A 15419-nucleotide genomic window follows, 5' to 3' on the forward strand; every position below is an offset into this window, starting at 1 on the left:
GGAAAAAAGGAGGCTAAGGGGAGACAGGATAGAGGTGTACAAAATGATGCATGATTTGGAGAATGTGGATAGGGAGACATTTTTCTCCCTCTCTCAAAATATTAGAACCCGGGGTCATCTCATGAAGCTGATGAGTGGGAGATCCAGGACAAATAAAAGCACTTCTTCACACAGCGCATAGTTAAATTATGGAACTCACTACCACATGATGTAGTAGTGATGGCCCCCAATTTGGATGGCTTTAAAAGGGGGTTGGATAAATTCCTGGAGGAGAAGGCTATCCATGGCTACTAGCCCTGATGGTTGTGTGCTTTCTCCAGTATTCAAGGCAATAAGCCTGTGCGCACCAGTTGCTGGGGAACATGGGTGGGAGGGTGCTGTTGCACCATGTCCTGCTTGTTCATCCCTGGCCGATGGCTGGTTGGCTACTGTGTGAACAGAGTGCTGGGCTAAGTGGACCCTTGGTCTGATCCAGCAGGGCCCTTCTTATGTTTTTAACCAGACATGCATGGTTTTCCCCCAGAGAAAGAACACCTTAATATTCAAGCCTTAGCTATTCACTTTCTCCTCAGCTTTCACACAATTTTAAACCACCCCACACCAAGCAGGAGAGCACAGACCAACTGTCAGCTGCCATGCCTTAACTGTCATTTCCCAACTGCTCTTTTCCACCTAGCTAGCATCCCAGCCAATCAGAATTGAGTTTACCTGATCCAGGCCCCACCTAACAATATCCAAAGCTATGGTCACCCTCCACCCTGCCTCCATTTCAGAATCTCATTCATCAACTACTACACAGGCCTTTGTCAGCAATAAAACTAGGCCTCAGGCCTACTCAGAAACAGCATTGCGTCACAGATAGGGTGACCATATGAAAAGGAGGACAGGGCTCCTGTATCTTTAACAGTTGCATAGAAAAGGGAATTTCAGCAGTTGTCATTTGTATCCATGTCACACCTGGTGAAATTTTCTCTTCATCACAACAGTTAAAGCTGCAGGAGCTATACTAGAGTGACCAGATTTAAAAGAGGGCAGGGCACCTGCAGCTTTAACTGCTGTGATGAAGAGGAAATTTCCCCAGGTTCCTCATATATACAAATGACACCTGCTGAACTTCCCTTTTCAATACAACTATTAAAGATACAGGAGCCCTGTCCTCCTTTTCATATGGTCACCCTAGTCACAGAGGCCACACAAAGTACACTTTGCAGAACCCCATACAGGCATTTCTTCACACTCCTTTTAACGCCGTCCACGTTGGTGCCCCTCACGGCATCATCATCATCATTATTATTATATTATTAGGTTTTGTTGTCCCTCAACCAGGGATTTAAAGGCCCGCTTCCCCGGCGCGTTAATAGCCAATCAAACACACGAGGCTGGAGAATACACTTAATCCATTTACTTCCGATACTACAGTATCGGAGATGGAGGCGCCCAGAACAAAGGAATCTCACAGTATATATAGACCCTGACTACAAGAGGGTGTTAGTCTCTTTCTAACTCTTCTATTGATCAGTTCTGGATTAGCAAGTTAAGTTACATTCAATTTTCCAGTTAAGGTGCACAATCTCAACGAGTCATAGGTTACATTGGATGCTCTATTGGTCGAAAGTTTTTCCCTTTGTCTGCTAGGACATGATGTCCACCATTAAGGAATGCAAATCTGGCACGCAGCCACATGTGGCCACCCTTTGGCAAAGAAGCCATCTTTAACCCTTGGCACATTACATTCATCAGAGAGATGAAACCTCTCCCTGGGGCCATCAACTCCCCCCTTTCGAGGGTTTTAACCTGCTTACAGAGCAGACCTTTACCCCTCGACCAAAGTATTTCATCTCTATGAATTTCTTCGCTTCTTTTCGCTTCTTCTAGATTGGGTCCTGGGTAGCTGACATTACAAGCAATACTTGGTTAGATGAAGTTGACAACATTTTCTTAAAGACATTACACTATGTAGCACAGTTTGTACTGTATAACAGATCATAAGAAACACTGGACTAGTATAGTTTTCAACAACCAAGAAATCTTGGGGACATTTGCTATGGCTCTTTCAAAATATTGTTATAAATCCTCTGACCAAGTATTGCTTGTAATGTCAGGGGATACCCCTGAGGGCTTATTTCTGAATTTCTGCTGGTTCAAAGAGCTGCAGCCAGACTGTTGACTGGGGCTGGTTACAGGGAGCATAAAACTGCCCTGTTCCAACAGCAGCCTTCCAGCCTATTTCCAGGCACAATTCAAAGTGCTGGTTATCGCCGATAAAACCCTCTACGAAAGACCGTATGCTCCCATAGGAGCCTGCCCATGCTTTAAGATCTTCAGGGTAGGCCCTTCTCTCAGTCCCACCCCCATCACAGGCACGCCTAGTTTGAACGCTGGAGAGGGCCTTCTTGGTGGCTGCCCCAGGGCTCTGGAACTCCCTTCCCAAAGAGGCTAGATTGGTGCTCTCCTTGTTTCTGCAGCAAAGCAAAAGCTTTTCTGTTCCGGTGGGACTTTGGGAATAGCCTGGACCTCTGTTACTATGCTGGATTTTATATTGCCATTTACCTTTCATTTATGTATTTATTCAAATGTTTTCATAACACAGCTGGTTTAATTATAGTTTTAACTTTTGTAAACTTCTATTAATATGTTTTAATTGTATATGTTTTAATTTTGTAAAGCCGCCTTGAGTCCCAGTATTGGGGGGGGGGGGAAGCGGGATCCAAATATTATAAAATAATAATAATAATAATAATAATAATAATAATAATAATAATAATAGACTTGTACCATAGAATCATAGAATAGCAGAGTTGGAAGGGTCCTACAAGGCCATCTAGTCCAACCCCCTGCTCAATGCAGGAATCCACCTCAAAGCATCCCTGACAGACGGTTGTCCAGCTGCCTCTTGAAGGCCTCTAGTGTGGGAGAGCCCACAACCTCCCTAGGTCACTGGTTCCACCGTCGCACTGCACAACCAGCCTTTCTATCATGAAAAATAGCATGCTTAAGGTACCACATGTACACACACTTACAAAGTTGCATCTTGGGACTCCTCACTGGGGGCAGCTGTGGGGTGGCAGCACCTTGGAAGGGCTGTGGCTTGGAGGGCTATTGTCCATTGCAGGCCCCCAACTGTGTGTCCTTCCCAGGCTCCTCCTCCTCCTCCTCGCACTCCCTGCGCTATTTCTACACAGGGGTGTCAGAGCCTGGCCAGGGGCTGCCCCAGTTCACCCTTGCGGGGTACGTGGACGACCGGCTCTTTGTCCAGTACGACAGCGACACCAGGAAGTTGCTCCCTCGAGCGCCGTGGATGGAGACGGTGGCGAAGGAGTACTGGGTCACGCAGGCTCAGAAAGCCCAAGACACCGAGCCAATATTCAGGAGGAACCTGGCAACCACAGGGGATCGCTACAACCAGAGTGGAGGTGGGCAGAGGTCCAGATGGGGGCAGGTTCCCAGCCCCATATATTTCTCTCCCGGGGCAGGAAGTGAGGAAGGATGGCTGCTGGGAGGGAGGAAGTCAGGGTTTCTAACAGGAGAGGGGTCCCCAATCCATTTGACTACATCTGTCCTCGCCCCCTAGCAGAAGAATTGAAAGCAGGATCTTGGTGGGTATGAGGCAGGGTTGAGGGGATGGAATGAGAGCCCCCATAAACACACACACACGTTTTGCACAATCACCATGACTGAAACCACCAGCCACAGTGGTTTAAGCTGCAGCGCATGCCAGGCACGGCTTGTCATGTTGTCCAAACCCCACACGGCGTGGCTTGTTTGAGGGGGGAAGCACCCTCAAATAAACCATGGGTAGCTGGTTAGGCAAAGGTCACCCGACATGCATTGTGGCTTAAAAAACATAAGAACATAAGAAGAGCCCTGTTGGATCAAGCCGAGGGTCCATCTAGTCCAGCACTCAGCACTCTGTTCACACAGTGGCCAACCAGCCATCGGCCAGGGATGAACAAGCAGGACATGGTGCAACAGCACCCTCCCACCCATGTTCCCCAGCAACTGGTGCACACAGGCTTGAAGTAAAGGAAAGGAACCTCTCGTGCAAGCACTGAGTCATTACGGACTCTTGGAGGGACGCCAGCTTTCACTGACGTTTTCTTGGCAGGCCTTATAGCGGGGTGGTTTGCCGTTGCCTTCCCCGGCCGTTGTTACCTTTCCCCCAGCTAACTGGGTACTCATTTTACCGACCTCGGGAGGATGGAAGGCTGAGTCGACCCGAGCCGGCTGCCTGAAACCAGCTTCCGCTGGGATCGAACTCAGGCTGTGGGGAGAGTTTCGGCTGCAGAAACTGCTGCTTTACCACTCTGCGCCACACGAGGCTGTTGCACACAGGCTTACTGCCTCGAATACTGGAGATAGCACACGGTAAAAGCCACGGTCTGAATGTGTAGCGATTCGGAATGAGAGTTTGAACCTGAAACAAGGTTTAACAAACTTTACAAAAAATAAATACTCTCTGTTCAATATATGATAACTTTGGAAACCTCTGTTTCTTTCTATACATTCTTCCGGTCCACGAGGGGCCCTGCTGTGTCCTACCCAAGGTGGGTGAATCCCTTGTGAAATAAAGTATTTCCCATGAGGTGTGGCATGTTTCAACCCTTTATCAACATGGATTGTGTCTAGAAAACAGTATAGGCCTGGATTGTCTTCAGAAACATAAAATGGGTTTACCGTTACCGTTAATAGTATCCAAACATTTTAGGTAAACCACGGAAGTGAAAACAACTCAGTGTAAGAGCAGCAGCAGAATTAACTTATATGCTCAAAGTAAAACCATCTCTATAGCTCCAAATTTCTCCCAAACCTCCCTCATTCACTCTGTGTTAGGTCCATTCTGCAGAAAAGCGCTAGTGTAGAATCGTGGTGGAAAAAAAAGAATGATTCAAAGGAAAATGGAATTACTTTTAATTCAAAAAAGTATTGTTTAAAAAATTAACATTAACATCAGATTTTTAAAAAGTCATCAATAAACACTAAATTTCTCTTTCCGTAAAAAAAAAAAAAAAAATAGCGCAGTTGCAATTAAATCCCATCCTAAACATGCTACACCTACGCTGACAGTCTCATGAAAATCAAGTTTTCTACCAATCAAACATGGGCATCCATTTCAGTTTTTTCATTTCTTGAAAATAGTTCTGTCTGGCCTAAACATTAGCTCTGTCTGTAGTCACGTGTACAAGCTAGAGGGGATCTACACTGCGTACTGAAGGCGCTTGCGTGCGCCTCCAGTGCGCCCCGAAAACGATTGTGTAGATCCTGCCTGGAAGAGGTGGAGGAGGCGGCAGCTGGGGAATCCAGCCGCGTCCTTGCCGCTGCCGCCGCCCACCTCCCCGCCGGCCTCCTGCTGCCGGTGAAAGCAGCAGGAGGCTGGCGGGGAGGTGGGCAGCGGCGGCGGCAAGGACGTGGCCGGATTCCCCAGCCGCCTCTTCCTCGGCCTCTTCCAGGCAGGATCTACACAATCGTTTTCGGGGCGCACTGGAGGCGCACGCAAGCGCCTTCAGTACGCAGTGCAGATCCTCCCCTAGATAGGAATGTTGTTCGGTTGAAGTTGGGCCAAGCAAGGTAAAAGAGAGAAAAACAACCAAGTATAGCAGTATGGATAAAACCTAACGCTTAATAAAAAAATCTGAAACATTAGATCTTTAAAATTTACTATGAAACCTTATTTTGATCTGTAAGTCATTGGCATTTGCTACTTTGGGCCAAGTGAGAGTGAAGCTGAACAGAGCAACAATTGATTTAAACTCCTGGGGCGTTAATAAACTGAGACCCATTTCAAACCAGCTTTAGAGCGGGATACAGAGTTAAGGCCGCTATGGTCGCCTTAGTAGAAGATGGTCTACGCCTGAGTATTGACAAGGGGAGTGTGTCCCTGCTGGTACTTTTGGACCTCTCAGCAGCTTTTGATACCATCAACCATGGTATCCTTCTGGATCTCCTGAGAGGATTGGGAATCGGGGGCGCTGTGCTTCGGTGGCTCCAGTCCTACCTCTCAGGCAGGTTCCAGATGGTGATGCTTGGGGATTGTTGCTCCTCAAAGAAGGAGCTGCCATGTGGCGTACCACAAGGTGCCATCCTTTCCCCAAGGCTATTTAATATTTACATGAAACCGCTGGGAGCGATCATCCGGAGGCCTGGGGCGAGATGCTCTCAGTATGCTGATGACACCTGAATATATTTCTCTATGCCTTCGACAACAGCGTCAGCTAAGGAGAGTGTCTCTCCTCTGAACGAATGCTTGGAGGCGGTAATGGGCCGGATGAGGAAAAACAAACTGAAGCTAAATCCAGACAAGACGGAGGTGCTTGCTGACAAAGGCCGCAACCTGGGTTTGGAGGTGTGTCAACCGGTTCTGGGTGGGGTTACACTCCCCCTGAAAGACTGTGTTCACAGTTTGGGGGTGCTCCTGGATCCGTCGCTCCAAATGACAGCCCAGATAGATACAACCGCCAGGAGTGCCTACTAGCAGCTTCGGCTGATACGCCAGCTGCGCCCCTTCCTAGAGTCAGAAGACCTAAAGACGGTTGCGCCAGTCTTTAGTGACTGTAAAGACGGTAACTTTGAGGCTCGACTTCTGCAATGCGCTCTACATAGGGCTACCTGTGTGCCTAGTCCGGAAACTTCAACTAGTTCAAAATATGGCAGCCGGGCTGATCACCGGTACACCTAGGGGGGACCACATTACACCAGTTTTAAAATCTCTTCACTGGCTGCCAATTAGTTTCCGGGCGAAGTATAAAGTGTCGGTTACTACCTTTAAAGCCCTACATGGTTTGGGTCCAGGCTACCTGCAGGATCGCCTTCTCCCATACAATCCGCCCCGCACACTCAGGTCCTCTGGGGAGAATCTACTTCAGTTAGCAAAAACTAGATTGACAACTGTGACCCAGAGGACCTTCTCTTCTGCTGCTCCCAGACTGTGGAATGGCTTTCCGGAGGAGATTTATCTACTTGACAGTCTTTTAGTATTTAAAAAAACAATAAAGACTGATCTATCCAGTGGAATTTTAGAATGTTTTTAGGATGTTTTAATCATGTATACTATGTTTTTAATCAGTCTTTATGTGTTTTATATTCACTGTTGTTCCCCACCTCGATCCAAGTGGAGAGGCGGGTAAGAAATAAATTATTATTATTAATTATTATTATTATTATTATTATTAAAAAAGCTAAGGTGCAAATGCATTTTGAGGCTGCAGCTGTGCCAGAAATCAAATCATGTCAAGCCATGTTCTCTGCAATCAGAAACAGTCTGAAGAAGTCCTTGAAAGGACATGATAGAATTCAGATCATGGATGGATCTCCTCTGTCTCCCCCAGAGTCAAGCTGCAGAGAGAGAGAAACCGGGAGATTCTGTTTGGGATGAAGCCAAGAGGACGAAGCCCCAGGAATCCAATCCAGATTGATGCTGGGCGGCAGGGGGGATCTCAGCATCTCTCGCCCAGGTGGAAGAGCTGGCAAGAAATGACCAGAATGAGACAGCACTGGGAAGTGATGTGAGCTGTGGCCAAGGTCAGGGTGGGGGAATCTCCTGCACAGGCTATCAGGAGACACACACACGCACACACACAGCCTTCCGAGGCAAATTACTTTGTCACTAGAACTGAGTGTGGTGCAATAGAGCCACCCCACTCCTCCCCTGCAGAATCCAGAACCTTTTTCAGAGTTAGGGGAGGACCAGGATTTCACAGTGTCTACATTTGCACTGCGAGTACAGTCGGCACTCGGTTCAAGCAAATCAAGCACGGGCATACGCCAAAGCCCGGCTGCTCCAGCAATGGCGCCACTTCCTCTTCCTGTTCGGAATGGCGGCTGTTCCTTTGGTAGGGAACAGGTGAGGTCTGGCTGCAGGAGGTTCTCCCTTTCCCAGAGCCAGGAGGAAGTGAGCGACCAGGGAGAGGAAGCGTCCTGCAGCCCTGCGCTTCCTCCCCCTGCAGGGCTCCTCCTTCCCCTGCTCACTTCCTGACCCCTCCCACAAAGGACGCCCCCTCCTCTGCCACTCACCTCCTTGGGAGTCCTAGATGGCCGGGTTGCTCCCTGCATTGGAGAGAAGGAAACACCAACGTCAGCCCCCACCCTAAATAACACATGTCTGATGGACAATTCAGGGAGGGGGGGCGCTTTTCCATCTTCAAGGGGGGGGGGACACACCCAGCACGGAATGAGTGGGGCTGGCAGACTGCGAACCAGGGTGGAGGGACGAAGGTATGAGGGGGGAGTCAAGCAAAATGGGCCTGGGAGAGACAACGGGCGTCTCTCTCTCTCTTTCTCTCTCTTCTCCCCAGCAGCCTGGGGTGGGGGCACAATTCCTCCTGCCCACTGGGGTGGGATTCCCTCACACTCACCGGAGCTATCGGAGTTTTGGTCCTTTGCTGAAAAGGAAAGAAAAGAAAAGGAGTCAGTGCCTGATGCTTGGGGGGGGGGCGGGGAGAAGGGATGGAGGGGGGCGTATTGGGCTCCTTCTGTCCTTTGCTATCAGACGCAAACACACTTCCCAGTCAGCTTCGCCCAACTGCGCCAGCCACAGAAACACCCCACAGAAAGAGACACATGGAAGAATTTAAATCCGTGCCCAGAACAAATCGATTCCTAAATGAACCTGCAGTTTCCAAGAGTTGTTCCTTCCAGGGAGAAACATCCAAAGCAACCTTTCAGGTGCCAGGCAGTTCCAACGGCCTCAGGACAGAGACAACTCAAAAGCGCCTCTCTATGAACTGAGCAGTTTATAGCAACAACATTGGGACCCTGCCTTCACGGGGCTGCAGCACTGCTGTGGGGTGGCGGTGAGGAAACCCCACTGGAGAAGGCAGCAGGGACTTTTTGGTGCCATTTGGCTCACCAGGCCCACCTTCCAGTCATAGAATCATAGAATAGCAGAGTTGGAAGGGGCCTACAAGGCCATCGAGTCCAACCCCCTGCTCAATGCAGGAATCAACCCTAAAGCGTCCCTGACAGGTGGTTGTCCAGATGCCTCTTGAAGGCCTCTAGTGTGGGAGAGCCCACCACCTCCCTAGGTCACTGGTTCCATTGTTGTACTGCTCTAACCGTTAGGAAGTTTTTCCTGATGTCCAGCCGGAATCTGGCTTCCTTTAACTTGAGCCCGTTATTCCGTGTCCTGCACTCTGGGAGGACCGAGAAGAGATCCTGGCCCTCCTCTGTGTGACAACCTTTTAAGTATTTGAAGAGTGCTGTCACGTCTCCCCTCCATCTTCTCTTCTCCAGGCTAAACATGCCCGGTTCTTTCAGTCTCTCTTCATAGGGCTTTGTTTCCAGACCCCTGATCATCCTGGTTGCCCTCCTCTGAACACGCTCCAGCTTGTCTGCGTCCTTCTTGAATTGTGGAGCCCAGAAGTGGACGCAATACTCTAGATGAGGCCTAACCAGGGCCGAATAGAGAGGAACCAGTACCTCCCGTGATTTGGAAGCCATACTTCTCTTAATGCAGCCCAAAATAGCATTGACCTTTCTTGCAGCCATATTGCACTGTTGGCTCATATTCAACTTGTGATCTGCAACAATTCCAAGATCCTTCTCGCTTGTAGTATTGCTGAGCCAAATATCCCCCATCTTGTAACTGTGCATTTGGTTTCTATTTCCTAGATGCAGAACTTGGCATTTATCCCTATTAAATTTCATTCTGTTGTTTTCAGCCCAGCACTCCAGCCTATCAAGATCACTTTGAAGTTTGTTTCTGTCTTCCAGGGTAATAGCTATCCCACCCAATTTGGTGTCATCTGCAAATTTGATCAGCGTTCCCTGCACCTCCTCGACCAAATAATTAATAAAAATGTTGAAGAGCACTGGGCCCAGGACTGAGCCCTGCGGTACCCCACTCGTTGCCTCCCCCCAGTTTGAGAAGGTTCCGTTGATAAGTACTCTTTGAGTCCGATTCTGTAGCCAACTGTGAATCCACCTAATAGTTGTTCCATCTGGCCCACTTTTAGCTAGTGACTATGGGGAGGTTGCCGTCCGCCTGGGAACACCCCCAGCGCAGCACCAGAGTGAGGACAGACAGCGGGGTGAGGATGAGCGGTAGCAAACTCGCTCCAGCAGAAAAAGTTGGGGTGAGCCCCTGACTTCTCTACTGCGCAGTTTCGTCTCTTTGCCCCACAGTGTCAGCGAATCAGCGACTGCGTCATATAACCGACGCAGCGCCACTGCAGGGCTTTTACAGCGCCTAGGCAGCCCCAAGAGAAGCCCCATGGGATCAAACCAGGTCCTCGTCTATACGAGTTCGTTAATGCTGCATCCTTCTAGCCGTCATTGATAAAAACTTCTTGGCAGCCCTCTTAGCCTCCATCCCTCTGACTAATCTCTCTGTAAAGCCATGTAAACTGGCACTCAGCACCTTGTCTTGGGGCAATGAATTCCAGAAGTTGTGACGTTGTCTGGAAAAATACTTCCTTTCCTCTGTCCCAGGGCTACAGCCAATCGATTTCACTGTGTGATCCCAAACTCCAGTATTATGAGGGAGAAAAACATCTTTCAGTCAGATTTCTCCAAATTGTGCAGAGGAGTTACATGCTGGAAAGCTCCAGACAACAGCCGAGCTGCAGCGTTCTACACTAGCTCCAGCTTCCGAAGCATGTGCTGAGTTTTAATCGACCACAGATCTATCTTTAGGTCTTGCAGAGAGCTCAAAGTTGTTTTTAAATGGATGTGGTCTTTATGTGGTCTGTTTCTATGGTTTTAAATTTTGTATATTGATTTTTAATGTTTAATTAATTAATTAATTAAATTTCTATACTGCCCCATAGCTGAAGCTCTCTGGGCGGTTTACAAAGGTTAAAAACAGTGAACATTAAAAAGTATACAAAATTTAAAACCATCAAAAATATAAAACAACAATATCCATTTAAACAACCACAGTTCTGGGGTCCATTAAAAACAAACAAACTTAGCACATGTTGTTAAATGCTGTTAAATGCCTGGGAGAAGAGAAAAGTCTTGACCTGGCGCCGAAAAGATAACAATGTTGGCGCCAGGTGAGCCTTATCAGGGAGATCATTCCATAATTGGGGGGACACCACTGGAAAGGCCCTCTTTTGTAAACCACGCAGAGAGCTTTGACTATGTGATGGTATAGAAATGTAATAAATAAATATTTAAACACACACAGCAAGAAAGCTAAATTAGAGCCCTGCCCTCAGTTTATTTCTTGGGACAAGTATGAGGACCCACTCTTCCCAGGTACCTTCTTGGGTGGGAGAGAATTTTGCTGTTGGCAGGCACTCCTCTGCGGCTTCAGGGGCAGCTGAAGGTTTGGAGATAGACACAAGACTCAACTAATCTCCCTACGTCCTCATTTGCCACCCAAGGCTTGCCCCGTATTGGTGTAAACAGGCAAAGAGGAAAGGATCACTCACTTGATGCTGCTCTGTAGCCACCTTGACTTTTCTCTGCAAAGAAAGAATCGGAGTCAGAACTCAACGTGAGCCCCAGAGATCATCCAGTCTCACCCTCTGCACTGACAAGGGCCCTCGTCAGATGTTTCTCCCACCATTTCCTCACAGCCTCCAAGGAAGGGATGAAATGTTTCTCTCCAGCAAACCGTCACCAGTACAAAGGCTTTCCATGTCTCTACCAGCCACCTGATTCGCTCCACAGTAAGTGCTAATGTCTCCGGTCCTTCCGTCTGGAACAACCCTGGAGGAGAGCTACATCTCACCACCTGTGGTGTGGAGCAGGGCTGGCCCCACCACGGTGGCAGAGGAGGGGAAGAGTGGCACTCCCCTCCACACACTGCAAAGGGTCTGGCGCTGACGGGACCTGCTGGTCCTCTGCATGGACCACCATGCATGAGACGGATGGATCAAGAAGCCGCCATTGCTCCCTCGCCCCACCCCCAACACGCGCCTGAGCTCCCGCTCTGCCGGCCAGCTGCCTGACTTGCCCACACCCTGCCTGGAAGTTCTTTGCCAGACATGCAGGCAAGGCACAGCTCCCGAAGGCAGAAAGATGTCACAGGCAGCGCGTGGGAAAGGAAGCCGGGTCGGCGAGGGGTGGCGGGGAGACGCGGGAAGGCAGGGGGTGAGCAAGAGCCTGATTCTTGGAAGGGGGGAGGAGGAGGCCGTGGCGGGTCCTGCTTCAGTCCTGGTGTGGAGGGAGAACCCTCCAAACCTCAGATGGAGTTGAGGCACAACTGGATCTCAAGGCTGACTCTTCAGATGCACATCATGAGGGCTGAATGGAAGGTGGGGGGAGAGGGCAGGACCCAGAAGCCCAGCCCTGCCTCAAAGACCTGGACTGTATTGAACCTCCTCCCTCCCTTCACAAAAGACAGATAAACTCAGCAGGAACGTTTATACTTACTGTAGAAATAGATCCCAACGATCCCAGCTACCAGCAGGGCAAAGGCGGCCCCCACAACACACCCGACAATGAGCCCCAAGTTGGATGCTAAAGGTGAATGGAGAGAAAGAGCAAAGCGATTGAAGGGAAACCCAAAACACCCTTCTGCTGGGATGGGGGAGGCCCCGGATGGCCCATGAGGCCTGGGGGGGTCAACAGAGGGAGAAGACGCTGCAGTTGCCAGAAGGGGAGAGGTCCAAGGAACAGCCCACCCCCAACCCATCATCCCCTGCGAAAGTCTGCAAAAGTCTTTCCAGGGCTGGAGTAGGAGGTGGGGGAGGGTCTCTTCCCAAAGGGAGGAGCCATAACAAGACTCGACTCCTCCCGTTTTGCTGACATGTTTGCCTTTAATAATATAAATACTGCCAGAAATCTCAGGATTTCAGAGACCGAGAGCTCTTGCCTAGGACGCAATGTCAGTTCACGGCCTCCAAGGCAGCAGGTTCCGGCCAGAAAGGACGACAAGGGGGTTGAAATCTACAAAATCCTAATAACTTCATTTGTATCCAAGAACACACATGGGAAGGGGTGGGTTGTGATGCAGGCTGTGATTCTGCTGGGGGTGGTGTTACGCCTCCTTCTCCAATGGGGGAAATGCCCCTCCCAGAGTCCTCCCCTCTGACTAATCACCACCACCACAATGAAGACCCTCCACCCCCCCCCAGTGTCTCACCACCAGTCTCCTCCCAAGCAAAGTCCAGGGGCTCCAGCAGGCTGTCATGCTCCACACGGCACCGGTAGCGGTCCCGATCCTTGGGGTCGACCTGGATGCTGAGCCAGGCGTGGTAGGTCCCGTCCGAATTGGGGGCGACGTCCCTGCGGAAGGTCGCATGGTCCATGACCTCCCCGTCCCTCCTCCAGGTGGTCTCGATGGCCTTGGGGTAGAAGCCGTGGGCCTGGCAGACGAGGGTCTCCGTGCCGTCATGCTCCGCCTGGCTCGTCACCTTCACCACGGGGCGCTCTGCAAGACAGGCAGCTTCGGAGTTAACCCAGAGCCTCTCCAGTGCCAGGCAGGATGGATGCTTTGCTCTTTGGAGCAGGAAAACAGCCCTTGGGGGCATCTGGTCGTACTGCAAAGACTGAACCCCCAAGAGATTTTTAAAGACCTCAAAGCAAGGGGATTCCTCAGCCTTTGTTGCCACCTGGAGATGCTTTTGAAATACTCAACTAGAACATCTGATTCTTAGCCGTTCACAACTGTCTCTAGGAAGGAATCTGAAATGGTTATAAAGTGAACAAAATTCAGCCTGTCCTTGAGTCTTCCCTTCAAGGGAGGGATGCTGCCCTCGCTGTTCCTCGCCTCTCCTGGCCACGTGGTCGCTTCGTTCCTCCATTAACCACGTCATGCCTGTCTCTAAAGCCCCTGCAATGGTGGCTGAGTCAAGGGGAGGGGGGCGAATTGTACGGGAGAAGGCGATCCCGCAGGTAGCCTGGACCCAAACCATGTAAGACTTTAAAGGTGATGACCAACACTTTATACTGGGAGTATTGGAAATCCCTCTTCCCATGAAGGGGACAGTCCCAGATGTGCCCCCTTTGTAGTGTGTGGATCCTGTCTCAGGCTGAGATGAAGAAGGGAGGGAAGCCCCGCAGCCCCTCCCTCCCCCCCCCACAGGCCCCTTCATCCCCCCCCCCCAATACACACACCTGTCCTCAGTAGAGTCTCCTTCCCGTAGTCCAAGAATTTCTGCAGCCACCCAATGCAATCCTCCTCCAGGTAGGTCTTCCGGTATTGGGTATATGCCCAGTCAGCCTCCCACTTCCTCTTGGTGTTCTGTGCTGGGACATCGGCTGCCGTCCAGGTGAGGGTCTCCTTGTCGAAGCTGATGTAACCCCTCCCGTCGTAGCCGTACTGCATATAACCCCCTTTGCTCCTGTCTCCCCTCAGCTCACAGCAGCACATATACTGCCAGGTGTGAAACCCTGGAAAAGACACACAGAGAAGGGAATCATAGAACAGCAGAGTTGGAAGGGGCCTACAAGGCCATTGAGTCCAACCCCCTGCTCAGTGCAGGAATCTACCCTAAAGCATCCCCGACAGATGAGAGTGGAAACCCAGGCAGGGGCAGCCATTTCACCCCACCCCACCCCACTCCAGGCATCAAGACCCACAAAAGAAGCTCTATCAAGAAATTTCCCCCTCCGGCTCCTGGAAGAAGGAGGCTGTCCGAGAACTGGTGAATTGGGAAACCAACTGATGAACAAACATTTTATCTTATTAACTGCTGAGCTTTAAAACGTGCTAATCTTGACTGAAATCAGTCCAAATCCACCGACTTTCTCTTTCTACGTCCTCCTTTTCTCTCTGCCATTTTGATCCGACTGACCCCCGCCTCTGCCCCCACGGACTGGGATGCGCCTGTCAATCACAAACAGCCCCTCTCCCTCAGAAGGCAAGAGGGGGCACCACCCCACATCCCTCACCCTGTTGGGACAGATCAATGGGGCAGATTCTTCATTGAGCAGGGGGTTGGACTGGATGGCCTTGTAGGCCCCTTCCAACTCTGCTATTCTATGATTCTGACTCTAAGACCATCCCCGTCTGGGTTACTCTGGCCTTTGCACACACCCCTCTGCACTCTTCTCATAGAAAGAGAAGGTGACATCATTATGGGAGAAGGTCTTGGCATTGCAGGGTTCATGGCTGCCCCCTCTCCCCTCCACTGACATTGCTGGAGGCCCAGGATGAGAAAGGCAAACCCAAGACGCCTGTACCATCCCCCCCACGGGTTAGGAAAAGGGCTAAGGGTTGGTTTCTCCCAGAGAAAGGGCTTCTTTTGATCAGCTCTTTGCTCTTTGCTCCCTCTCTCAAAATACTAGAGCCCAATGGGGTCACCCCATGAAGCTGATGGCTGGGAGATCCAGGGCAAATAAAAGGAAGGATCTCTTCTCGATCCTCCCAGAATGCAGGACACGGAATAATGGACTCAAGTTAAAGGAAGCCAGATTCCAGCTGGTCATCAGGAAAAACTTCCTGACTGTAAGAGCAGTGCGACAATGGAACCAGTGACCTAGGGAGGTTGTGGGCTCTCCCACCCTAGAGGCCTTCAAGAGGCAGCTGGACA

The 15419-nt window shown here is 50.2% G+C and overlaps 2 protein-coding genes across 3 annotated transcripts in view; both read right to left on the reverse strand.

Annotated features, from left to right (window-relative positions):
• Positions 1-15419, reverse strand: part of LOC134396426 (H-2 class I histocompatibility antigen, Q10 alpha chain-like) — an 84149-nt gene that overhangs the window by 62203 nt on the left and 6527 nt on the right. The gene's annotated exons all lie outside the window — the stretch shown is intronic.
• LOC134396416 (H-2 class I histocompatibility antigen, Q10 alpha chain-like) overlaps positions 7160-15419 on the reverse strand; it is a 73517-nt gene continuing 65257 nt past the window's right edge. Inside the window, exons 3-9 of one of the 2 annotated variants that reach the window (XM_063122910.1) lie at positions 14002-14277; positions 13028-13315; positions 12316-12402; positions 11370-11402; positions 8349-8375; positions 8008-8040; positions 7160-7457 (exon numbers count right to left, since the gene is read on the reverse strand). In XM_063122910.1, the coding sequence (XP_062978980.1) occupies positions 8021-8040; positions 8349-8375; positions 11370-11402; positions 12316-12402; positions 13028-13315; positions 14002-14277 (731 nt within the window). In that variant the 3' untranslated portion in view covers positions 7160-7457; positions 8008-8020. The remainder of the gene's footprint in view (positions 7458-8007; positions 8041-8348; positions 8376-11369; positions 11403-12315; positions 12403-13027; positions 13316-14001; positions 14278-15419) is intronic. The other variant, XM_063122911.1, reaches the window with a different exon arrangement.

The sequence above is a fragment of the Elgaria multicarinata genome, chromosome 3 (assembly GCF_023053635.1).
Source record: "Elgaria multicarinata webbii isolate HBS135686 ecotype San Diego chromosome 3, rElgMul1.1.pri, whole genome shotgun sequence".
Lineage (NCBI taxonomy): Eukaryota > Metazoa > Chordata > Lepidosauria > Squamata > Anguidae > Elgaria > Elgaria multicarinata.